Source organism: Rutilus rutilus (assembly GCF_951802725.1).
Source record: "Rutilus rutilus genome assembly, chromosome: 7".
Lineage (NCBI taxonomy): Eukaryota > Metazoa > Chordata > Actinopteri > Cypriniformes > Leuciscidae > Rutilus > Rutilus rutilus.
In genome coordinates this window covers 4,375,491-4,401,031 of record NC_140221.1, presented here as the reverse complement: position 1 = coordinate 4,401,031, position 25,541 = coordinate 4,375,491, and the positions used below count along the sequence as shown (strand labels likewise).

Below are 25,541 nucleotides of genomic sequence, written 5' to 3'. Positions count from 1 at the left end.
GGGGGAAGAGAATAAAAAAAAAAAAAAAAAGACAAATCGACCTTTGCGAACTTTTATATGCCTAGGCCTATATGAAAAAAATAACAATGTTATTAATGAGAGAGTGCAAAAAAAAAAAACTACTTTTCTCTCAAAACATGTCTTTATCCAAATAGCCTACACTTATTAAAAAAAAGCCTAATATTGATTTATGTTTTAGAGCTGTCGAGGACGGATTTTGCGGTAAATTGCATACGTCATTAACACGTGCGCGCCACCGTCACGCCTTGTCATTTCGGTAGACAGAGAAAAGTAGCTCTTGCTGTGGGTAGCATGAAACTAAAAGTTTGTTTGAATGAGAAAAATTGACCATGGATCATTTAAAACTGCAAACTGACCAGTTGTAAAAACACAGAAACTGTTATTTATGTGTCAATTCATCTGCTCTAATAAGATTGTGTATGTTTTTTTTTTTTACAGTCTATGGCGTGTTTCTTTCCACCGAACCTCATTCATCCGCGCAGAGGAGCAGAGCCGAAGCACAACCAAAACAATGTTCTTCCGCAAGACGCGGGTAGTCCCGGACTAAACTGCATGTTTGAGCTGTTTTAACTGAAAGCAACTTGCACTTATAGGGGAGAGCGGGGCACATTTTGGTTTTGGCTCAATTATTAAAAAAAGAATTAAGTTAGATACATTTTTTTTTTTACACAAGCAACATACACATCTCTGCTACAAATGAACACTTCAAGTTTTTTTCAAGAATCTACCATTTTCATACTGTTGCACTGAAAGTGGCAGAAGTGCAAATGTTACGACTTACATTTATTATGTATTTTACACTTAAAGCCCTGTTTACAGATCGTTTCTGATGAAATAGAACGGTTAAGATTAAAATTTGGACACATGCTGCTGTCCCGAGAATTTTAGGTTTATTTCGCTTTCCCCCCCACCTACAGAATGGCTGCATAGGTGCACTCAAACATATCCTTCCTAAAACGCATTAAACTTTCGTTTACAAAGAGATGATTCAGGGGTGGTCAGGGGTGTTCACTGATATGCTCATACAAAAATCGCTGCAAAATATGCTTTCCAACAGGTGTTTTACCATTCAGATGTGGAATAAAATGAGTACATGTTCAAATTAACATTAGGACATAAATGCTGTAACAGCGTTAGTTCATGTTAACAAATTTAGGGTATACATTTACATGACAACGATATGCAATCCACGGACAGACACTGTCAAAACAATCCCCATTCACGGATCCACGAAAACGACTAAAAACGCTGTATTCTGCTGCCAGGCCGGTAGATGAAACACTATTGAACATGTGATGCGCATGTGCATGACGTCATTGTTTCCAGAGATTTGCATTTTTGTTGTTTACATGGAGACCGTTTCCAAAATGTTGCGTTTTCAGGCACCCAAACCGCTGTTGTCGTGTAAATGACTGGCCAAAACAAATAAAACCGTTTCTAGTTGAAAACGGTGTCATGTGAACAACCCTTCAGTTAACTAATGTCCACATTCCAGAGGAAAATACTCATTAATCCTGAATCTGTTTCTAATGGTCCTTCTAAAAGCTCTTTTAGGTTGGAAAGGAATCAGTAGACACTTTCACTTCAGTTCTGAGCTAATTATTTCTGGCCAATCACGTTAATGTGGCTAATTAATTGGGAACAAACGACTTGATGATGAACAGGTGACAGACAACAGCAAAGCATGCTTTCCGTGGATAAAACACACACACAAGCTGTCTGGATTCATGCTGGAGTGAATTGAGTGGGTTTTAACTTTATTGATCTTTAATTTGATTTTGAAATGCCTCCTAAAAAAGCTTCTGCGGCACCGATTGCCACGATCCCAAAGGATCCTGAGGATGAAACTATTGACACTAAACCAGGTTTGCAAGCAGTTTTGTGATGTTTATCAAATTCAAAAGTGTATCCTATTAGGATTTGTTGTAGTATGACTTGTTTAAATGTTGTTTAAGATGCTCCTGAAAGCTCAAGCACTAAGGCCGCTGGACGCAAGGTTTCTCCGCACCCGTCCACCATGGAGATGGTGAAAGAAGCTCTGAAAGAGCTGGACTCCAGAAAGGGTGTTTCAGCTCAAGCAATCCGTAGCTACGTCAAGGAGAAGTACAAGACCGTGGATGAGACCCGGCTGAAGTTTATGGTGCGGAAAACCCTGAACAAAGGCATCGAGACCGGTGTGTTTGTGAGACCTGCGAATTCTGGGGCAACGACGACAGGTGCTCAAGGGCGCTTCAGGGTAACTTCCATCTTCCACCATTCTATGAATCATTGTTAGGAATTTCAATATAACGTAATGCCTGAATGGTCACCATGTCCTCTTTCAGATTGCTGCCAAGACCAAAGCGAAGGTGCAGTCAAAGGAAAACGCTGATCCAAATGTGCAGAAAGCAACCAAACCTAAGAAAGCCAAGGCAACTAAAGCCAAGGGTGAAGGTAAAGTTTAAGTAGGCTATTAAAGTGTTTTAAACTTCTTTCAAGGCATGTTTACACTAAAGTTAAGAATTGTTCTAATTCTAAGAGAATTGCAAGCATCCACAATGATTAAGGCATGAGAGCAAAGGTGTTCTTGGCTTCACATGCAAAGATATTTTTTTTGGGGGGGGGGGCAGTGGCTATTTCCACTAATATTAACTTATTTTTACGATAGACTAAGTTTAAATGGCAAGTTTAGTGAACATGGCAGCATTGTCTTAGAATCTATTCACTATTTTTACCTAGTAGTGAATAGCATATCGCTATGTACACTAAATAAAAATGGCAGTACTTTCTTTGCAATAAGTGTGAATAGTTTGATTTATACTTGCAAATAGTGGCAGATGCTATTTGCACCTCAGTGTTGTACGTTAAACGGTATGTCATAATAGAGTTAGTTTCAATATTCAACTTATTTATAAAGCGCAATTTAAAAAAAGCTGCCATTGACCAATGTGCTGTACGGAATAACTATTAAATAAAATGCACACAAAGACACAAGTAAAGACAGAACTCATGAATTATAAGCCAAATCAAATAAAAAAGATTTTAGCTTGGATTTTAAAAATGGATATTGTGGGAGCAGTTCTGATTTGAACAGTTAAACCTTTCAAAGTCTTGATGCGGAAAATGCCCGTCACCCCTCGACTTTAGTCTGGGTTTAGGGACCACTAAGAGCCTCTGATTGGTAGACTAGGAGCTCTCCTGGGTTTAAATGCCAATAGGTGGGCTATTTGCACTTAATGTAAATGGTCTCTTCTTTTTTCAGTCTGTTGTGGTTATGTTGACATCACTGCAGGTTGCACTTAGAGTAAACCAATCATTGGTGTAGATGGGTTATGTTTTTGGCGTGAACTGGTCTTGGGACTGAAAGCCCTTGGTGTAAACCTTGTCTATATAGAATAACTGCTGTGACAACTATTTTAGTAATGTCATGAATGCTTCAGTCTTTTTAATGGTCCCCCCTCCCATTCAAGGGACAAGCAAAGAAAAGAAGCCCACAAAGAAAAAGGAAGCCACAGATGTGAGTTGTCTTATTTTCACCTTACACATTCTCAGCTGTGATGTCAGAACGCACATCCACCCTCTTTCTAACTTTCTCTTAGGATGCTAAGCCTGAGAGCGATGCCACCGCCTCAAAGGTGGCCCCTGCGAAGAAGCCAAAGGTGAAGAATGCTGCAGGGGAGGGTGGGCCGGAGCCCAAACCCAGCAAAGCTAAAAGAGCCTCTAAAGCATCAAAAGAGGGAGCTGAGGAACCAGCCGTTAAGAAAGGAGGAAAGAAAACTGCAGCAAAGGCAGAAGAGGGTGACTCCGGAGAGAAAGTCGCTGCAAAAGCCCCGGGGAAACGAGGAAAAAAGTGATGCGTGGGCTTTTTACTATTTTTACTCATTGTGTAGTGACTTTTATTCAAGCACTTGTATACCAAATAAAGCTTTTTATGTATGTTCAAGAGATGTGTCATTGGATCTCATTGAGCTAGTTTGGTGGGACTTGAGTGCTGGTTTAAGGCTCTTCTGAGGGCTATAGGTTGATGGCTGCAATGTTAGCTGATGGTTAACCAGGTTCATAGTATTACACTGGCTGTGTCCTAAATCGCATATTCTGAGTATGTACTTATTTAGAATAATTCACTACCACTAAAGTACATTTCTAAGGCTGTTTAGACCGATGTAGGTAATTGTTTACATGACGTGCACTACTAGTGAAACCCTTGACGTGTTTAAATGGAACACCCTAAGCCCTTGATCCCTGGAATCTGCTATGTAGCTTTTCTTTTTTGAGGGGCTACTGGAGGAGTTGAGATCTAGTCAAAATAGACTTGACCCTCCCTTTGCCAGCATGACTTGATTACTTCTGTACTGGTTTGTGCTTGGCAAAGATGTTCAGATTTTTTTTTAGTTTTTTTTTTTTTTTACAACCACAACAAACAACTTAACCTCTGCTTTCTCATCTTACACATCACACTCCATTGTTATGGTGGCCATTTCAGTAGATTTACTTACTAACATTGTTGTGGAAACACTAAGCATGGAAACTAAAATATGCTAGTATCGCACTACAGCGCACAATCTATCAGCTGCAGTTCTGGCGCCTCAGTCCCGATACTATAGAACTCGACGTACATTCACATCACATGTTAATGCAGCAGTAGAGTTACACTCACAGGACACTGCACTTATTTACAATCACAAAAGTTCATTATTTGCTCGTGCTTTAAAGCTTTGGCGGGTAAACATTTCATTGGCGTTGTGTTCTGACGTTATGCACTTTTTCTGAGCGCAGTCAAACAGCGCCAAACTGGATTTTTGTTGGGTCAGACCCATTTGTTAGCGATGGGGGGCTAAGACTGAGAGAGCTACATGGAAAAATATGCACCAAACAAGCCACTTTGAAATTTTGCTGTTTTAATGAATACAAAAGTTGTGTGACCCTCCCCCTAGACTAAAAAAAGTTGGATGACCCTCCCCTCAACAAAGAATAAAGACATTACCCTCCCCTATTTTCCTCCGGTGGTCCATTCCATAAATACCGAACGGTCCCTTATGAAAAAGTTACGCACCATTATATAGACCTTATGCGCCAGATAAACGAGGGCGCCGCCATCTTTAGAATATTGTCTTTTAACTTCCGTTTTTGTGGTCGCTCCGTATATTTCTATGGCATATTGCTGTCCAGGAGTAATTAGCTTTTGAAATGGAATTACTTAATGTAAAGTTATCATGAGACTGTAATGCTTAAAGCAGATGACTTAACAAATGTCAGTAGACCGGGAAGATTTTAAAACGAGCCGTTCATTAATAAACACGCAAAATCGGTGTGAAAATACAAACGGGAAGTCAAAAGACGACGAGCGCAGCGCTGAAAAGAGGCGGGGCTACATAAGGTCTATAGGCCTGTGTTGTGTATGCTTGGGCCATTAAGTTAATGTAAAACTTAAATACACAAATGTAAATAATATAAACTCTGATAATGTTAACGTAAGGTACAAGTATTAAATGTCAAAATAATGCCAATATCATACGGTTGGGAGTACATGAAGCAAAATCTGCTGTGACGTCACAATCATGGTCTATGGATCTGCCTGAAGTGTACAAATTGAGGGGTCGAGGGTCTGTTCGAATAAACTGACCTCATCTACTTGTTGAACACTCTTCAAATGGCGGTGGGGATTCTCTGTGGGGAAGTGCTTGAGTAAGTTTGCGAGTGTGTCTAAAAGTGGAGTTAAATGTAGGCTATGAATGTACTGCATTCACCATTCGCACTTCACTGCCATTAACAAACTCTCCCGTGGCCTTGTGGGATATAAAGTGTCCATTGTATGTGCACTTCAGAATCTCGCCGGATGTACTTGGTCATCTAGGCGCTTTTTGAGTACTGTGAATTCAGATGTACAACTCGTAATTTATTCAATATATATTTCTTAATTTGCATACTGTAGAGAAGTGTTTTATTTCAGATGCAGCCAATGTTTTAAAAACTGTTTATGGTTCTAAACCCAGCAGATGTGGTTGCCAACTTTAGCTAAAAACAAACAAAATGCATTCAAAATATTTTAGTTTTATAGATTGAACTTGAATTTACAGTATTTCATCATCTGAAATGGTGTTTAACATGGCAAATTGTTCAATTATTCATACCAAATAAATGTTAGCATTTAGCAAGTAGCCCTCAAATATTTTTCATTTAATCTAATAGTCTGTGTTTAAACAGCAATCACTGTCAATCATCTTAATTTTGGGTGTGATCGAAAAATGAGAATATTGTGCAAAAATTTGTGTATTTCAGTAATTCAAATTAAAAGGTAAAACTAATATATATAACTATATACATATGCATGATTATACTTTTCAGAGGGCCGACATTTCTGTATTTAAAATCCTTTTTTTTAATGATTTCATGTAATATCCTAATTTTCTGAGATTTTGAACTTTTTGAACTTTTGCACGATATTCAAATTTTTCGAGTTTCACCTGTACAGATATATTCTTTTTTTCTTTCTACGACATAAAATACATCAGTATTCAGTAATACCCCTTGTGCTTTTAAAAGCTGTTAAGTGTCTTGAATAAAGGTGGTTTCCAACAAGTGTCTAAATGGGACTCCAAAGGTTTTCGCACCAAACGGGTAAAACTCATCTACTCACTAGTCGCTTTCACAACCTCATTGTTTATAATCACGTTGGTGCATACTATTCTAACTCAAACTTTCAGAGAAAATGTGTTCGTTTGTTTTAACAACTGAAACAGTTGAGTGAAGCTTAAAGGTGGTGATGTGACCGTGCTGCTCTTTGTGCATAGCTTTTTACTTCTGACGTTTGTTAGTCACAGAGATTATTTCCTGCAATAATCCATAAATCAACGGAAAAATGAAGCAAAAAAATTGCCAAAGGAACCAGGGTGATGCCAACTTCTGGGTTGGCCGACAAAAATAAGTCATGCTCTATAGTTTTAATTGAGTGCGTTTGAGGGTGCTTAATGAATCACACCGATTTTCTCCATGTTTGATGTAATTGGCTGTTCGCAATTCAGGTCACACTTTCCAGTGCACATGCTATTGAGATAATTACAAACTCCTGATGAAATCCCGAGGTAGTTTGTAGCAAGTGTTATGTGGCCGCTGGTTTTTGTCAAGTCAAAAACAACTCCTTTGGAAGACAGGCTTCTGCAGGACTCAACAGGGATGTATGTTGATATCTTCATGCTATCTTTACAAGGATAAAAAGTATTTAGGCTAGCTAAAGCTGATCCCGTATCGGAGTAACCCCCCACCCAGGTTAAGGGAAGGCCTGAGCAGTCAAGACAATCACATTAAGACTTGCTGATCCGCAGGAAAGAGACCCGGATCAGAGGTCGCCTGACAATGAAATTCTTCACTCTGGGACTGAGACTGATTGTGAACGTTTGGCCCCTTGAGGGAAGTTTAATAAGACAGTTTTAACTGTGTAGTTTCCACCACGCTCGGATCCCCGAGGGCCTGCGGAAGCCTGGGGCGAACGAAGGGCCGATTCAGGCGCAAATCCCTCTGATTACCCTCTCATTAGTGCACGGCTCCCAGCCAGGTGAAATCACTGAGGAGTGGGATGGTGGAAGAGTGGAAGAAGAGGAAAAACAGACTAAATGACCGCAGGTGGACAGAGGGAGGACAGGAAAACAGATTGATGAGGTGGATGTGTGGACAAGGAAGATGGATTGAGGAAGTGAAAACAAATGGAGTGATATGAAAGAGGACAAATAGACCGGGCTTTAAAGTTAAGACAGACTGATTGAAAGAATGATAGAGGTGGGCAAACACTAAACCGTACGCAGACTGAGAGAGGCATGGACAGATTGATGGAGGGAAGGAAAGATAACCTCAGGCTGAGAGAGAAGTGAAGCATCTGAGCGTGGTCTGCTGTTCTTGAAATGCATGTTATGTTGAAGGACTCTTCCGGTGTGTGTGTGTGTGATGAGCTACTGTGAGATGAGAAAGGGCTGTAACCACCGTAGACAAGATCCCAGCAATAATCAGATATACTATATGATGCTTTTGATACTGCTCTGCTGGATTCAATTATGCAAAACTCAGCTTGTTGTTGTTAGGATGACAAAATAACATTTTAGGATAGTCAGTCTCAGTGGTCTAACAGCGCTTGTCAATGTCAAACTGACTGAGATGGCCAATCAAATCAAAGAAGGCGGGGCTTATTGTTCATTGAAGTTAAAGGAGTATTCCAGCATGGCACTTCAGTTTTAATGGTTAAAGAGTGCAAGGTAAGATGTAGGTAGCTAAACATTTAGTATTAGATTACTTTTTTATGAATGAAATGTTAAATGTCCGTCAGTAATATCCAGTGATTTAAGCTATAAAATGTTTTGTGTGCATATTTTAAAATAAAAACTTGGTTTGGCCATCCCAGTGTTCAAGACATGCTTACGGCTTTGATTTGTGGATATGACTTAATTAAAAAAATATTTGACTCGACTCTATGTTTGTGAAAACGAGCTAAAGACATGTCACAATAATGCACTTTCATTGGATGTCTATCAGGCAAGTGCACAGGAGAGTTTAAAAGCAGAAATGTGTGGCTTGTATTTTAATAATGTGTACCAGATAATAATGTGAGCTACTGAATTATAAAGTTGTCTAGATGAGCAAAGGTCTTTGGAGGCCCAAACAAACCAATTTTTAGGACATGCAGTTAGGAAGTAAGAGTACCATCTCTTGCTTTTCGGGCCAAGCTTTCCTATGTTTTCTTGCCTTCCTCATCATCAATTAGTATGCTGAAGTTTACCTGGTCACTATTATGCTAACTTGCACTGTTAAAGCTGAGGGCCCTCTTGTCTTTGGCAGATGATCCTGGCAGTTGTGCCCAATGTCCCGGTCCATAATCCAGCCCTGCTATATCATCTTTTTCTTTTTTTAAGTAGGACTACTTTTCTAGGCGGATTAATTTGAGACTATACATTATTTTAACTCTTATAATGACCAGCAAATCCCCCTAAAGCATGGAATGTTAATAATACACACACACACACCCCTTATGGAGTGTCTGGTTTTATATCACTCTTATCTCCGTCCCCTCTTCAGTCAGGTCTACCCATATGCTTCACTGCACACAAGAATGAACTAGACATAAAGAGCTGAGTGTTCTCACACACACACACACACATCTCTCTAATAGGACAGACCTCTGTCCTTATCTTCCCCGTCGTTCTATAATGGATGGCCATTCACACAAAGGTCACATACACACTCTGTCAACACTCAGGCACCAGAGACGTCCCTCTGACAAGTGTGTCACACACAGCAGTATACACTAAACACACACTAAAGCACAAGAGAATGACCTCCTATAAAACAGACCAGTAAAACAAAGAGACTTCAAAAACTAAATTACAGCACTTCAGTTTGTTCGTCAACGTTTGCCGGATTTTGTGAAACAACTTTGTTGTTGTTTTTTTAAGCCCATAATTGAGTGAGTATCCTATACTTAATTTACAAAAGTGTGCTTAATTGACAAAGACTATGTTTTTATTTCCCAATCCCCTTATTTTTGTGTTCGTGCAATGAATTGTTTGGAATGATTTCAGTTCCATTAGCTTTCTAGTTTGTGCCACAATACTCCTCTTAGACCCTGTTTACAGCTGTGTTAAGATGCGTTTTGGTCAATCAGATCACAAGTGGACGACACTAAATACAGGTGTAAACGGGGTCTAAAACGCTTTGAGCTTGTCCACTTTTGAACACTTCCAGAGGTAGTGGAAAATGCATTAGACCGGATTACTTTCGTTGTGTAAACGCTCATGTGATCGAATGTGTTCAAGCAGACACAGAAGACCGTCTACTCTCCGTCTACTGACCTAACGCGTGAACATTATGGGAAGAGCTCTAGCCAGACGGGATTTAAACTTTGTCGACTGGAGACTCAATTTTGGTTTGAAGATGAAAAACGTACCAAGCACAATGTTCTCTCAGCATTCCTGATTTCTAACACACACTCACAGCGTTCGGCGTGATCTTGCATCTGTCAGAGCAGAAACTAAAGCTGATGCTCTTCGTATGTTCTTCCATCGTCTCCAGTCATGTTCATATGTAAATTGTGAGAGCTTATTTTGTCCATTAGACCGAAAGATCTTAAAAAACCCATACATTAACCCGCCCATAGAAGAAATCAGGACAGAAGTGGTTGAAAGTGGACAAAAGAGACGGATTAAAACACCAGGTGTAAACGGGAATGTGTCTCCCTCGTCTACTTGTGATCCGATCCACCAAAACGCATGTTAATACCAGATGTAAACAGGACCTTAAAGACCTGAACCTGAAATGGTTTAGGGAATAACATTTTCTTTCCTGTGTTGGCCAAAAATGCGTAGCCCCTATAGCATCCGTTAGTTTTCTTCTTCTTGTTCTTCTTCCCCTTTTCGTGGGAAAATGATGGAATTTGGCACACTTAATGGGGTGGGCAGGAATAATCAGTTTTTACACTGGCACGAAATGTGGTAGGGATCATCAACAGCATGGCCTCAAGGTATCTGAGAAGTTCAATGTCAGCGCCACCTAGTGTTCCAAAGATATACGCCTTTTCACAACGCTTCAAAATATTGTCTTGGTGTTTTTATGTTCCTTGGTTCCTGTATGGATTATTTTTCTCCAACTCCAACTACGTCATTGTCATTGATCATAAGCAGGACTGCTAGCATCATCTCAGCACACAATATAGATGAACCTTATGAACATTCATTTTACACTTAAATCATATCCTTACACATCTATACCGAGCTGACCTAACTAATACATTTCTAAAGCCACAAAATACTAATTTAAATTTTGAAGGCTATGCTAGCTTCATGATTTTTCCTATTGCAGTATCTGAACTGAAATTGTCAGTGGATTACTGTCCCTTTTAAAATGTAGTTTGGCACATAAAACATTTTTAACTGCTTATTGTTTAAGCATGAGAGTTGAGAACTCAACTTCATTGGGGAGCTTGCTAAAGATGGGAAGTGCAGCTTTTTGGCTTGAGTAATGACTGAGGAAGATGATAAGTCCATATGCGAAGGAAGAGAGGAGTGTGCTGACTTCTGTCTTTTGTCCTGCAAAGGGATGCATGGTAAGAGGAGAGTCTGGCAGGCATTGTTTAAAGACAAAGATTGGAGTAGGGGGTGGGGTGGGACACTTGAGGAATGTGCTTTGTGTTCTTCCTCGAAAGATAAAGGCTCCTGGAGCAAACAGACACGCAACTGAGACAGACAATCATAGACCCCAGAAACTCAGCACAGCAACATGTAATTTACTAAAGCATTCAGAAGAGCTTACCACAATCATAATCTCTTAACCACTCTCCCGCCCTAATAATACGGACCCAATATTAAAGCTATTTGTATTTGACATAAGGCTTCTTGTTTCAGTTTCTTCCAGATGAACAACTTGGTCCACATAGGTTTCAAATGCAGCAAAAAAAAAAAAAAGAAGTTTTAATGTTAAAAAAATGCGGCCATCAGTCATATTTCATTCCAAAAATAAAAATAAGAAAATTAAATTTTGACAACTCCCCAACCCTCCAACTTATTACTGTGATGCAATTCTCATAATGCAGATATTTTTCTTCTAATAAACAATATGCATTATGAATATTGTTATTATTAGTGTTTTTTGTTATTTAATTTATATATTTGTTCTGGGCTATGTTTACACTTACAGCTTGTTTGTCAGTAAAAAAAAAAAAAGATAACCGATTGATTAAAAAGTTTCTTTAGGGGAAAAAAAAGATATTGGTTCAACTAATTATTGGTGTTTCTTTAGTCAGGACACAGTGATTTTCATTACTCTATTTCTGTAATGGGAGTCTAAGGAAAATTATCTTTGAGAACATAGATAATTATCTATGAAAATTAGAAAGAACTTTAAAAAAGTAAAACATTGAGGCACATCACATTAGAATTCCCGGGGGAAATGTTTAGAATCGTCTTTGAAAGAACGTAAACAATCTTAAGTGTTCTAAATTGCTTTTGTGTCTTTATGCAAAATATAATTTATTATCTTTTGATTCTAGGATTGAAAGTGTACTTAAACACATTTTCACGAGATTGACCAAACACCACTGCGTCTGAGACGTGTTTGCAAAGAAGGGATGGATAAACTTACAAACAGACATGCAAGGAAACTGAGGAAAAAGAGAGGAGGCGAAGTCAGAAGAAGGTTTAAGTCAAGGACATTTTCAAGGAGTCTTGGGAAAGAACTGGTTCTTTCTTCTGAAGGGATTGGGGACAAGAGATCCATTGGTGAAGAGACACAGACGGGGGGGGAGGGGAACTCTAAGCCCCATTCCCAAATCTCACTCGCACCTCTGCCGAGGAAAGAAGGTCATTGTATCTTCAGGGAGGAATGCTTAAAACAAGAATGTCCAAGAAATCGGATAACCCCAAAACAATTATGGAAATATGCATCCAGTAGGTGTGTGTGTGTGCGTGCAGACAGCAGCATAGTCAGTCACAGATAAAAGGATCAAAGAGGAACACGGGAAGAGAGCAAGAATTAAAAGGGTCATATAAAATTTGCATTCATTTCGATTTTTCTCTGAGGTCGACTTTTAATGTTTGTGAGAGATTTATGTGCCAAAAACATATTTAGTGTGTCATGACCATTTTCCACCCTCTCTCTGAACCTTAGAATTAAACAGGCTTCTTAATTCAAGATTATGTTTCTGCTGTGCCTTGACTAGATATGTAAATGTGCCCTTCACCTTGAGTTTGTTGCCCCATCTTTCAGTAACATCCTCTTTTGCAAATCTGCATTACATAGCGAAATGTTCACAAAAACAACCCAATCTGGTCCTCTCAAATGGTGAAGATCAAACCAAAATTATCTCAAAAATAAACAGCCACCCATTTCCAACATTTTGGACACAGCACACAGGAACATCACACGCTTTGACAGACTTTAAAACTTCTAATCTTATCAAAGGTTCTTCTGGTGTTTAGGAAAAACTGTATTTATCATTCTTCTTCCTTACTTCACATGTGCAGTCACATTTACCACTGTTAGGCAAAGTTTCGCTGATGAAATAGGATAGGAAATCCACGCGATTGGGAATTTCCCCAAGCAGATTTCACATCAGCAGGTTCAGGTTGGTCACATTGAGTTGCCATGTTGACCAACGAAAGCTGATTGGAATGAAAGTGACTTCAGTGTGAGCTGTGCTTTATACATCACTACACTATTCATAATAAACAATGGACCGGTTTGAAATATCGTTAATGTCACCACATCTTAAGTTTCAACAAATGCTCTTTTTGGACTAGGGAGGACATTACAGTCTCTCAGGCCCTGTTTACAGCTGGTATTAAGATGCATTTTGGTCGATCGGATCACAAGTAGACGAGGGAGACACATTCCTTTTTAGCCACTTTTGTCCACCACTTCGGTCCTGATTTCTTCGAGGGGAGGGTCTATGGGCGGGTAAATCGATGTGTTTTTTTTAGATCTTCCAATTTAATGGACAAAATAAGCTCACGCAATTTACATATGAACATGACCGGAGACGATGGAAGAACATACGGAGGGCATCAGCTTTAGTTTCTGCTCTGACAGACGCAAGATCACGCCGAACGCTGTGAGTGTGTGTTAGAAATCAGGAATGCTGAGAGAACATTGTGATTGATACGTTTTTCCTCTTCAAACCAAACTTGAGTCTCCAGTCGACAAAGTTTAAATCCCGTCTGGCTAGAGCTCTTCCCATAATGTTCACGCGTTAGTTCAGTAGACGGAGAGTAGACGGTCTTCTGTGGCGGTTTGAACACATTCGATCACATGAGCGTTTACACTACGAAAGCAATCCGGTCTAATGTGTTTTCCACGACCTCTGGAAGTGTTAGAAAGTGGACAAGCTCAAAGCGTTTTAGACCCCGTTTACACCTGTATAAGGTCGTCCACATGTGATCCGATCAACTTAAACGGTCTTAATGAACTCTTTATAATCAAGTGAAATTCATTTCCTTGTGTTATTAAATTAGAAGCAATCAAGAAAGAACATTTTAAAACTAGACTAAATGTATACATTTTATTGTAACAGAAACACAGATTACACTGACAAAGAAAATGAATCTTTTTACATAAATCAAGATATATTTATACAAAAAAAAAAAAGAAGAGGCAACAGAATAAAAGTCCCTGGTTTGTTCTTGTGGATCTCCAATGTGAAGACCAAATCCTCCTACCCATAAACCCACGCGTGGTTTGCAAGGGTGGCTTTTGAATCTTGTGGTTAGTTGATGATGAACACCAGCTTCAAGTTGGTGAGTCAAACCAGCACAACATTCCTGTAATAAACAAACAGTATGGCACGCGTTCAAAGGTTGTTTCGAGTCTTTCAGCCACTCATAAAACAACAGACAGTCTTTTATTTGGTCTCTTTTTAGTGCCACTCAAGTGTTGCAGATCTCTACATATGTGTGTGTGTGTATAAGCACGTATGTTTCGCATATTTCGTTCACCAATGGAACCTCTGCCTCGTGTCTTTCTCCTCTGAAAAAAAGTGCTAAGACTTTTGTGCTCATTTTTCTTATTGCTGCTCACATACACACACAGAGTGCATCCTTTAAAAAAATACCATTTTCCTAGCACTTCAGCCACAGAGTGTGTATCTGTGTGTGTGACCGTTCACACACTTAAAATGAAGGATCAAAAGTCGTCATTAATAATCACTTGTATCCACATTCTTGCGTTATAAAGATGTCTCGTCTTATGCTGCGTTATCCTCCTTCAGTCTCTTCAGTATCAAAGTCTCCTTTAGAAAAATACTCTGCAGAAATGGAAACACGTCACTGTCTTTGCATTATGATGTCAGAGCAAGTCTTTTCTTTTGGATTACATCACATGGCACCCCGAAATGCTGAAAAGGGTGAGGTAACATCCCGTATGAGACCCGTTTGATATCACAAATGAAGCTTTGTAATATTAGTGGTATTACAGTGAGAGTTCCCACAGGTTTCCTGGACTGGTCCCCTTTAGGTAGTCTTGGAAGCAAGTATTCAATCTTGATCCTTAAGTGACCCGGTAAAAAGGAAGTAGAAATGTTCCTGATTGTGAGTGGACAGGTTACATGAAGGTTCTCCTGCAAACTCGACAAGCGTTTGCATGTGTGTGAGTGTGTACGGTTCACTCAGTAGAGCACATTCCCTGGAGTTTTGTTTTGAATCCCAAGAGCCTCGATGCTGGACAGAATCTTCTTCTGATGACCGGCCAGAGTTATTCCCAAACGCAGCAGATCCCTGAGACACGGAAAGAGAGAGAGAGAGAGAGAGAGAGATAAAAAACAGAATTAGACCTTAGCTTTTAAAATAACAACAGATATGAACACAGAAGAGCTTATATTATGTTGTTTGCATATGTAGAAATAATACATTTATATAAATATACACTACAATTCAAAAGTTTGGAATCAAGTTTTTTTTGTGAAAGAAATTAATTTGAACTTTTATTCAGCAAGGATGCATTACATTAATCAAAAGTGACACATTGTTCCCAAAAATATATATTTTTTAATTAATGCTGTTCTTAAATTTTTCTATTCATCAAAGAATCCTGAAAAAAAAAAAATGAGGCACAACTGTTTTCAACATTGATAATAATCAGAAATGTTTCTTGAGCATCAAATCAGAATATTAGAATGATTTCTGAAGGAGTAATCATGCTAGAAAATACTTATTTTAAATTGTATTTAAATTTTACAGTATTACTGCTTTTACTGTATTTTTAATCAAATTCAGCCTTGGTGAGCAGAAGAAACTTATTTCAACATTCAACATTGTACCGACTTCAAATATAATATAATATAATAATATAATAAAAGTCCTTTTTATGTAGTTTCTTTGTTTCTATTTAGTAACATTTATTGTAATGCAGATGTATTTTTCCGAATTTGCTCTCTGTTATATCTGTATTTCAGTGTGTTGTTGGATGAAGGTGATAGTATCTTCACTCACTCTGTGTTGATGTGGGCGAGCAGCTGCATGGACGTGTAACCGGCCTGTAGAAAACTCTCCTCGTAACGCTCCATCTTAATGGCCCTGAGCCAGTCGCCCACTGTCCCACAGGATGAGGGCGTCAGAGGGGAACGCTGGTCCAACAGAGGGTGAGAGGGTCTGAGGAGGAACACAGGGGACTGTTAAAACGCATGTAATTGCCCATATTAAGGTGACGTCTTGAGTCAGCCTGCAGCAACACAAATCTAGAAAGGCTGCCAACTAACAGCTTTCCCTTGAGGCGAGGGGGAGGGGAGAACAAAATGTGACGGACAGATATGAGCCCAAACTGAGACTTGATTGACAGGCTGACAGGCCAACATGCCGAGAGGGGAGGGGCAAGACTAACATACAAGAGCCCATACTGTGAGCTAATGAAATGATGGACGGAATGAGATCTGACTAAAGCTAAAACAGACACTTCTATGTTCTTGATTGACAAGCATTGTTGGGGCAAATGCATTACTGTAATCGCATTACTTCTCCTGTGACCAAGTAACGTTTGAACTATTTTTCAGTAATCATGTTACTGCACAACATTAACTCTTAATTCGCCAGCGGTTTTGAAAACAATTGTCAGTCACCGCTAGCATTAGCGTTTTCACAAAATTTTCTGAATATTTTGTTGTATAAATATCTGAACATGCATTAAATTTTTGTATTATAAAAACACAGACCTCTGCTTTCAAAAAAAAAATAAATAAATCTGTTTTATTCTAGCTTCATGCATCCTTTTTTTGTTATCAACACTTGAATGTGGTTTAGTTTAATAAAAAAGGCAACATTTTGAACAAAAAGCTGAGAAAATCACAAAGACTACGTCTGGAACAGATTCAGAACGATGATCAAAACACAGATGGAGTAGATTGAGTCCATCAACACCCCCAACGCTTCACAGTCCTGTAACTCATCCTGGGTCGACATTTCATTCAGTAACATTAGGCAGTTTTGAATTATATTCTGTTTAATGTCGGTGATCGCGTTATTTTACATATGCATATGATTACTTATGATATAATTTGTTTCTGCTTCTTTTCGCATGTGCTCTGATCAGGAGATTCAGTACTCTTTCAGAAGATGCGTAATAGCGCCCCCACCACACAACAGTGAAAAAAACAGAAAGCCGGAAATTTCCGTCAATGGCGGGGAAAGAGTTAATTGTTTTGGTTGACATGGCAACATAAAACCAATAGAAATACAACTGACAATTGGGTAACGCTTTTATTTGAGTCCACTTAAGACATTCTACAAACAATATGTAACTACGTCAACCAGCAGTCATTAGAGTATCAGTAGTCTGTCAACTCGATATCTGCTTTATTTCTGATTCTGATATATAATATCTGCTTAATTTCTGCTTTAATAACACTTTGTTTTGATGCTTCCCCCAACAGACATTCTACTGACTATAAATGACTTTGAAACTACATGTCAACTTATTCTACTAACACCTAACAGTCTACTAATACTCTAAAGAGACGTAGTTGACATGTACTGTAGTTGACAAGTTACTTACAGTTAGTAGAATGTCTAAAGTGGACTATTGAAATGTAACCGAAATATGAAATGTCCTAACATTTATTTGATCCAAAATCAAGAAATCAGTGGGCAATTTGATGCAAATGATTTCTAATTTTTACACAAAATTACTATGGAAAGCATGCAAGTTACATTGTTTTTTTTTGCTGTATTCGGCTGCAATGCTCTTTGAAATAACTGCAGAAGTCACTGATATGGATAATGGATGTGAAACTCACCCTGCCCCCTCTTGGGCGGTGATTTTAAGTGAGGCAGGGTTGCGGATTAGCTTGTCGAGTGCCGAGACGATGTTGGAAAAGCGTGGCCGTGCCGTCCGCTCCTTCTGCCAGCAGTCCAGCATCAGCTGGTGCAGGTATGTGGGACAGTCAGGGGGGGGCGGCAGCCGGTAGTCCTGCTCGATGGCATTGATCACCTGATTGGGTGAGACAGATTGCGTTAATAAGCGCAGGAAGAAAGAGAGGAAGTGAATTGAGAATGCAGGGTCGAAAGAATGCATTAGTGAAAATATATGTATTATGCATAATGTCAATATTAGCACTTTTAAGATGTTATTTTTTGTTTCGGTCAGATTAGGTTGATCGTTTGTAATGTACACTACCATTCAAAAGTTTGGGGTTGGTAGAAATATGCTCACCAAGGCTGCATTTATTCAATCACAAATAAAGTAAAAACAGTACAATAATGAAATATTATTACAATTTATTTAAATATATATTTTAAAATGCAATTTATTCATGTGATCAAAGCTGAATTTTCAGCATCATTACTCCAGTCTTCAGTGTCACATGATCCTTCAGAAATCATTCTAATATGCTGATTTGCTGCTCAAGAAACATTATTATGATTATTATCAATTTTTGTGGAAACTGAGATGCATTTCTTTCAGGGTTCTTTGTTGAACAAAAGTTAAAAAGAACAGAAATGTATTGAAATGTGAATTATTACTGTCACTTTTGATCAATTTAATGCCCTGTTAAATAAATCATACATACCACACACTTTTTGAACAGTAGTGTAACTTACAGCAATATTTGCAAACATTTTGACTATTTGCATACCAAACATAATTATCAACCACACTGCTAATGGATGATTTTCTATATCACCGCTATATCATCTGCTTTAATCTAAATAAAGTAAAACTGTCACATTATTAACCAAAATGTCATCATATTAAAACACAAACACTTACATCCTGGTTGCTCATGTCCCAGTATGGTCGCTCTCCAAACGACATCACTTCCCACATGACAATTCCGTAACTCCACACATCTGATGCGGAAGTAAATTTCCGGAATGCAATCGCCTCGGGTGCCGTCCAACGGATGGGAATTTTGCCACCCTGAAAGAAGAAGCAGATCAGTTACGCTCTGATAAACAATGGAAATTAAGATCATGATGTACGAGTTGCATTTCCCCCGCCCTAAAAATATTGAGTCCGTGTGAAGTGCTTCATGTCGCCCGAGCATTTGCTCTCACCAGTGAGCTTGTGTACGTAGGATCAGAAGAATTCTCTTGCAGGAATCTCGACAGGCCGAAGTCGGACACCTTGCAAACCAGGTTACTGTTGACGAGAATGTTCCGTGCGGCAAGATCCCGATGTACGTAACTCATTTCGGAGAGATACTTCATTCCCGATGCGATGCCGCGCAGCATGCCGACTAACTGTATTGGAGTAAACTGGCCATCATTGAGCTGGAGAGAAACAAAGATCATGTCAGAGAGTCCTTGTGTATGAGAATCACTGGCTACGTTTACATGCACAACTTTAGTTTCTGAATTCATTCCGATCGATGAATCCGAACGTAGTGTTTACAAGAACGCTAATCATGTGATCAGGTGAATGTGCGCGTTTATATGTCACAAGTTTCAATATCGGAATATATTTTTTGACAAGTCCTTTCAGTTTCGGTTTTCAATCCGATCAAGTGTTTACATGTTCTCTCGATCGGGTTAGAAAAGGAATAAACCACCCCTTTCAATCCGATCAAAATTTCATTCGGATCGAGCTCAATCGGTTCGATTAAGGTGTTTTACACGAAGGCTTTTCAGTCCGACTGAGCCGTCAATCCAATTACTAATGGATTATTTGGTTCCATGTAAACGTAGCCACTGAGATGTTACGTCCACAAACACGTACCACAAGATCCTACGCATACTTACTCTCAGGAAGGAGTCCAGAGCTCCGTTCTCCATGAACTCTGTGAGGATCATGACGGGACAGCTGGCTGTTATTATGCCTTCCAGGTGGATAATGTTGGGGTGCTGGAACTGGCCCATGATTGAGGCTTCGGAAAGGAAGTCCCGCCTTTGCTTGTCTGTGTATCCACCCTTAAGAGTCTTAATGGCCACGTAGTTCTCCTTCTTCCCAGGAATCCTCAGCCGTCCCCGACAGACCTCGCCAAATTCGCCTTGAAATGGCAAAACAAAGCACACAATTTTTAACTATTTTTTAGCCCAACCAAGTTGCGACTGTAATAAGAAAAGACGTTTTTCGTGAAATCTCTTAGCTGTGTGTTAAATATCAAAGACTTTGCTTTCTGTGTGAACAGAAAAATGATCTATACACCTTTGTTATATCGGTAACACTTCACAATAAGGTTCGTTAGTTAACATTAGTGATAACTAATAATGAACTTCACTTATACAGCGTTTATTAATCTTTGTTAATGTTAATTTCAACATTTACTAATACTTTATTAAAATGTTGTTAAAATTTGTTAATGCACTGTGAACTAACATTAACAGCTGTATTTGTATTAAGTAACGTTAACAAATACAGTAACAAATGGATTGCTTGGTTAGTTAATACAACTAATGAACCGTATTGTAAAGTGTTACCGTTATATCTTACAAATGACTGAAACCGAATATGTGACTGTACTGTCTGAAAATAAATCAAGTGTCCAAATGAAATAAATGCTGTGAGGGAGGAAGACTTACCCGCCCCAATAACCTCTTCGATTTTGACAAATGAGACATCAATCTCCTTAGCAAACTCTCTCACGGCCTCATTAGGGTCCTCGTAAGTGAATGGATCAATGTAAACTTTCACTCCTTGGAGAGAAAAACGTGTCGGTTACTCCATTAATCAAAATCATAAAAGCCACATCTTCAACAGAATGCATAATTATAATAAGATAAGATGTTGCAGTGCTCACCTTGACCCATGAGATACTGGCCATTTTTATCACTCAGTTCTGGATCTTTGAAATGATTTTGCTTCCTGTGAACAGAAAAGGAAAAAAATTGATATGAATAAGTAACATTACATAACATTCCCAAATATGTAGGTCTTTCAATGGTAAACACTGGTGAACACGCACAAATCACAAAACTCGTTTTAGGTTTTTAGACATTAATGCCCAGCAAAACTCTAATTACATTTTCAAGGATTGAGGAAAATCCCATGGCAGCATGACGCACGCTTCAAGCTATTTCACAGCTGAGTGAGTTGAAGTTTGACTTAAAGTGTTTATCTTTTCAGTTCAATCCGTTTTTCTCCGCATCCCAAGTCACAGACTGCCTGACGCTGCATGCTAACTGCTGGTTTGGTGCTAGTTTAGTGGATTTATCATGTTGTTGGCCACTTAGCAAGGTCTTTTTTGGCTGCTTGACCACAGAAGTATTGCTGGTTAAGCTAGTTACCAGCATACTAGCATCCGAAACATGCTTGTCTCTTCAGCAAAGTTGGGTAATGATAAATAGCTAACTCTGAGTGTGACTTTGAAGAATCTTATGCAATCTTTCAATGCAACAAAAAAGTGCTTAGAAATTATGTTGGACAGCCGCTGTCTGAGATGTTTAGGAGTAAGTGGCATTTGCTTTATGCCTTTACACACACAGGTTTAAACGGGAACTGCCGATCCAATATACTGCTTCTGGGTCTCACTGACATTGCTAGAAAAGGGTAAAAATAAATGCACTGTATTCATTGCATGGCCGCCGAAAGTACATTATTGCCTCGCTTACGGTTTCCCAAACGGGGGTTCATGGGTTGATAAAAAGCTAATGATTAATAAAATGGAATGTAACTTTAAAATGGATGGTAACACTTTATTTTAAGGTGTCATTGTTACACTGTAATATTGAGTAATATAAATATTGGTTTTGGGTTAGTTGCATGTAATTATGTATATTTTTTCTATAGTAACTACATGTAACATATGTTACACTAAAATAAAGTATTACCAAATAGATAAATATACCGTAGGGCTGCACAATTAATCTAAATAAAACTGTAGATGTGATATAAATCAAAGGCTGGAATTTAAACAAGTAAATCTAATAATCTCGAGGGTTTGAATTTTTGAAAGTGAAGAATTTAAGACATAAATATTAGTACTAGTAGTGTAAAATAAAAGTATTGGAATTATCACGTTTTTTTAAAACCTTGCAGTACAACAACAATTATGTATTTTTATAATTAGAGTTAAAAATAATACTAATAATACTTAAAATATTTTTTTTAATAAAAACATTGTTTTACATGCATGTCGTGCGACCATTAACCATCGTCAGAGAACCGTGAATATGCGAATGTGTCGTTAAATTATTGAAATATTAACTTTTATTAACTGAAAAATTTGCTTTTAGATTTTAAGGGATCGCAAATTCACTTCCGACACGAAGGCTGTTCCAAACGTACCTTCTATTTCTCAAATTCTAAGATTGGATTGCATGTTAAAACCGAAATACACATGTCAAATTGTATCAATTGTGAGTCAGCTGTGATCTGACGTTTTTAGGGAGCTCGGAGAAATCCGGGAAACTTGTTGTGTCATGCCTGGTTTGGGCTCGGTGTGCTTGTTGTGTTCCATGTTTTTGTTTTTGGTCTTTTGTTGTCATATTACTCTGAGTAAAGAATGAACTGAATGCAGAGTAAATCCCTCTCTCCGCCCCGTTCTTCCTCTTCCTGTGTCTTTGTCTCTTACCTCAGGCTCTGGTCTCTTATTCAGACAGTTTCATGGTGTATTATACTCGAACGCAGTCTTAAATTACTCAGGTCGTTCTCCTTGTTATTCTTGTTATTTTCTTCTCTCTCTTTTTCACTGTATGTCCTTCTCATTCTTTCTTTGTGTTTCGGACTTGCGGACGCTCGCTTACGGCTCAAAACTGCGTTCAGAGAAACTCACTGGTTTGCAACTTAAGGTTGAAAGGAGAATGAATGGACTTTGCTTAAAAGTTATCCTTAAAACAAATTAGTCTGAATAGGACAACTGCACAAGATTGAAAGAATTCAGTTTATTTTTGTACCCCTAAAGACACTCAAGTTTGTATTCTAAAGTTTAGAGTGAAAGTCGATTCAGATTATTTCGTTATTTGAAAGATCTGAGCTATACGTTCATTTTATAGCAGTCTGTCCCATCTTCTGTTTCTTAAGGCATATTAGGAGATACATCCGAAACAAAAGTTAATACTAAAACTGAGAACTTCATAGCTTTGAAATGGCAACCAAATTTTTCCACGTCTATCTTTCTCCCTGATTTCCCAGGATTAAAATAGCCACGTTTGTCCCACCCAGTGCTGATGGCAGGTCTGGACCGGAGGCTCACAGTGTGTGTGTGTGTGTGTGTGTGTGTGTGTGTGTGTGTGTGTGTGTGTGTGTGTGTGTGTGTGTGTGTGATTGATTGTAGGGACTCTCCGTTTAACTGGGTGTGAAAGTTTGTTTATGTAATGTGTGGAAATGTGAACAATATATGTAAATATCCAAACACGCAAGATCCTGTAATCTTAGCTTTTCATATGTGGGCAAATATACGGCACACTTATCAGCAATATCTGCATTTGCATGTACACTGGAGTGTATGTTCATTGTGTAAATACACTTGCGCTTAAAGAAGTGTGTGTGTGTGTGTGTGTGTGTGTGTGTGTGTGTGTGTGTGTGTGTGTGTGTGTGTGTGTGTGTGTGTGTGTGTGCGCTACCCCAGGGTCATGACTATTGTTCTGCGGATTTGGCCTGTGGAGACTGGGGTGGGACAACTGTATCCTGTCTCCACTTCCCTTTTCTCTCTCTCTCTCTCTCTCTCTCTCTCTCTCTCTCTCTCTGTCTCTCTCTCTCTCTCTCTCTCTGTCATTTTTATTAATTAATGCTAACAAAGATTAACAAGTACTGTAACGAATGTATTGCTCATTGTTAATATCAGTTAATGCATTAATTAACCTTAACTAATGGAACCTTATTGTAAAGTGCTACAATTATTTTAGTATTATTTATATAATATTATAGTATGTATTGATATTTCAAATTGGTTCATTTTTATATTCTTGGTTTTTGTTTACATTTTAGTAATTTTGTTATGAGCTTTTGTCACTTTTATTATTAGTTTTTTTTTATATCTTTATACTTATATTTAGCCTTAATTAATTTTTATTTCAGATGTAATTTTAGTAATTGTAGTACTTAAAAAAAACTTAGCAACTAACTGAAATAAAATTATTTTAAGTATTTAATACAATTATTATATATATATATATATATATATATTATTTTATTTTTTTTCAAGATTATTTTAGTTTCATTGACATACATTTTTTTCATATTTTGAATTAGCTTTTCATTTTCATTCATTTTAATATTTAACTTTTATGTGCTTTTTTCAATTGAATTTTTTAATATTTCTATTTAGCTTTAATTTATTTTTTATTTCAGTTTCAGTTTTAGTAATTGCAGTACTTCTGCTTAATTTATTTTTTATTTTTAGTTAGTCTTAGTTAGTTTATCTAATATTTATATTTTATTTTAGCTTCATTATGAAAATGATTTTTAATAGTTTTAGTGCAAACATTTCGTGCAAGCATAATGACTGTTTCCGAACAGGTTTCCCAAACGCTCCTTATTCATAACTCAATAAAACAAGTATTCCTAAACTCTATTGACTGAACCAGATGACATAAAATAAATGATGTTTGAACCAACAAACAACCATTAACCTACAAAGAGCTTACTTACAGTTGCCTTTTATTAAGCCAGGAGTCAGGACACGAGAAAGTATCATAACAGCACATTTATACATGGTAAACAGTGCTGAGATTTTTATAGTTGTATTGCTTGCTGATTGGAAGCATTATTAAAAATAGCCCCCTTATTTAATAAGCAAGCATGCAAGGGACAGTGGATGTGTGAATGACGGCTATTTGAATTCTCAGGAAATCTCTGGAGTCTCTTTCTGCGGGCATGCAGGCCCAATTATAACAACCTCACACTCTCTATTGCTTGTTGGTCTCTTGTTTTACCGTATACAGTAGATAGCAGCAGCGATGACGATGATGAGGAGCAGCATGCCCACGGCTATGAGGATCCCAGTAACAAGCAGCGGGGACGAGGAATCATCTTCTAGGGAAACAGAGAGAGGCAGACAGCCAAAGTGAGAGAAAGAGGGTTTAAAAACAGCAAAAGGTGTGATACGTTCTCAAGAGAGAAAGAAAAAAAAAGGCTTCAATCTGCACAAGGAGAGAAAAAACAATCAATAAAATGCCTTCTCACACAAAACTCCAGGGCACAAAAAGTTTGGCACTAATAAAGTTCCACATTACTAAGTCAGAGCCTTTCTTACCGTCAGGCAGGGTTCGAAAGACGATAGCTTGACCGAAGCTGCCATAGCCGGCCAAAGTGCGAGCGCGGACCTGGACCTCGTACTGCGTGGCTCTGCGCAGGTCGCTCAGCACAACCTCGTTCACACTGCTCTCCATATAATGACAGGAGTTCTCCTCAAAGCCTCGCTCCTTTCAAAACAACACACACCGATATCTTCCATTTAGCTGATTCTTCACGTACAGTTTCTGAGCTGTTTGAATATATTAATTGTTAATTAGTCTGGCGGGTTTGTAGTGTAAACAGTGAACAGCTGCGGCACAGAGAGCGATCAATAAAACACAAGCGCTGAGAAAAAGCGGAGAGAAATAAAAATAGACTGTATCTCAAGCTGAGAAGAACCGAGGAAATGGTGGTATAAAAACAAAACCGAATTACAGTGTGAGAATTCACATTTTCCTGAGTAAACGTGG

General features: G+C 38.4%; 2 protein-coding genes across 2 annotated transcripts in view; one reads left to right on the top strand and one right to left on the bottom strand.

Moving 5' to 3' along the window:
- The first annotated feature begins 1,705 nt into the window (after positions 1-1,705).
- On the top strand, positions 1,706-3,943 carry h1m (linker histone H1M). Its single transcript, XM_084414607.1, has 5 exons — positions 1,706-1,886; positions 1,977-2,257; positions 2,346-2,454; positions 3,471-3,517; positions 3,600-3,943. Exons 1-5 carry the CDS (start codon positions 1,805-1,807, stop codon positions 3,852-3,854), a joined length of 774 nt encoding a protein of 257 aa, XP_084270733.1. The 5' UTR covers positions 1,706-1,804; the 3' UTR covers positions 3,855-3,943.
- A 10,075-nt stretch (positions 3,944-14,018) lies between these two features.
- The window catches only part of ephb4a (eph receptor B4a), a 45,228-nt gene continuing 33,705 nt past the window's right edge, over positions 14,019-25,541 (bottom strand). The window contains exons 8-17 of the mRNA XM_084414426.1: positions 25,091-25,259; positions 24,771-24,870; positions 20,696-20,760; positions 20,478-20,591; positions 19,698-19,945; positions 19,014-19,229; positions 18,727-18,876; positions 17,753-17,946; positions 15,957-16,115; positions 14,019-15,242 (exon numbers count right to left, since the gene is read on the bottom strand). Coding sequence (XP_084270552.1) covers positions 15,134-15,242; positions 15,957-16,115; positions 17,753-17,946; positions 18,727-18,876; positions 19,014-19,229; positions 19,698-19,945; positions 20,478-20,591; positions 20,696-20,760; positions 24,771-24,870; positions 25,091-25,259 — 1,524 coding nt within the window. The 3' untranslated portion in view covers positions 14,019-15,133. The remainder of the gene's footprint in view (positions 15,243-15,956; positions 16,116-17,752; positions 17,947-18,726; positions 18,877-19,013; positions 19,230-19,697; positions 19,946-20,477; positions 20,592-20,695; positions 20,761-24,770; positions 24,871-25,090; positions 25,260-25,541) is intronic.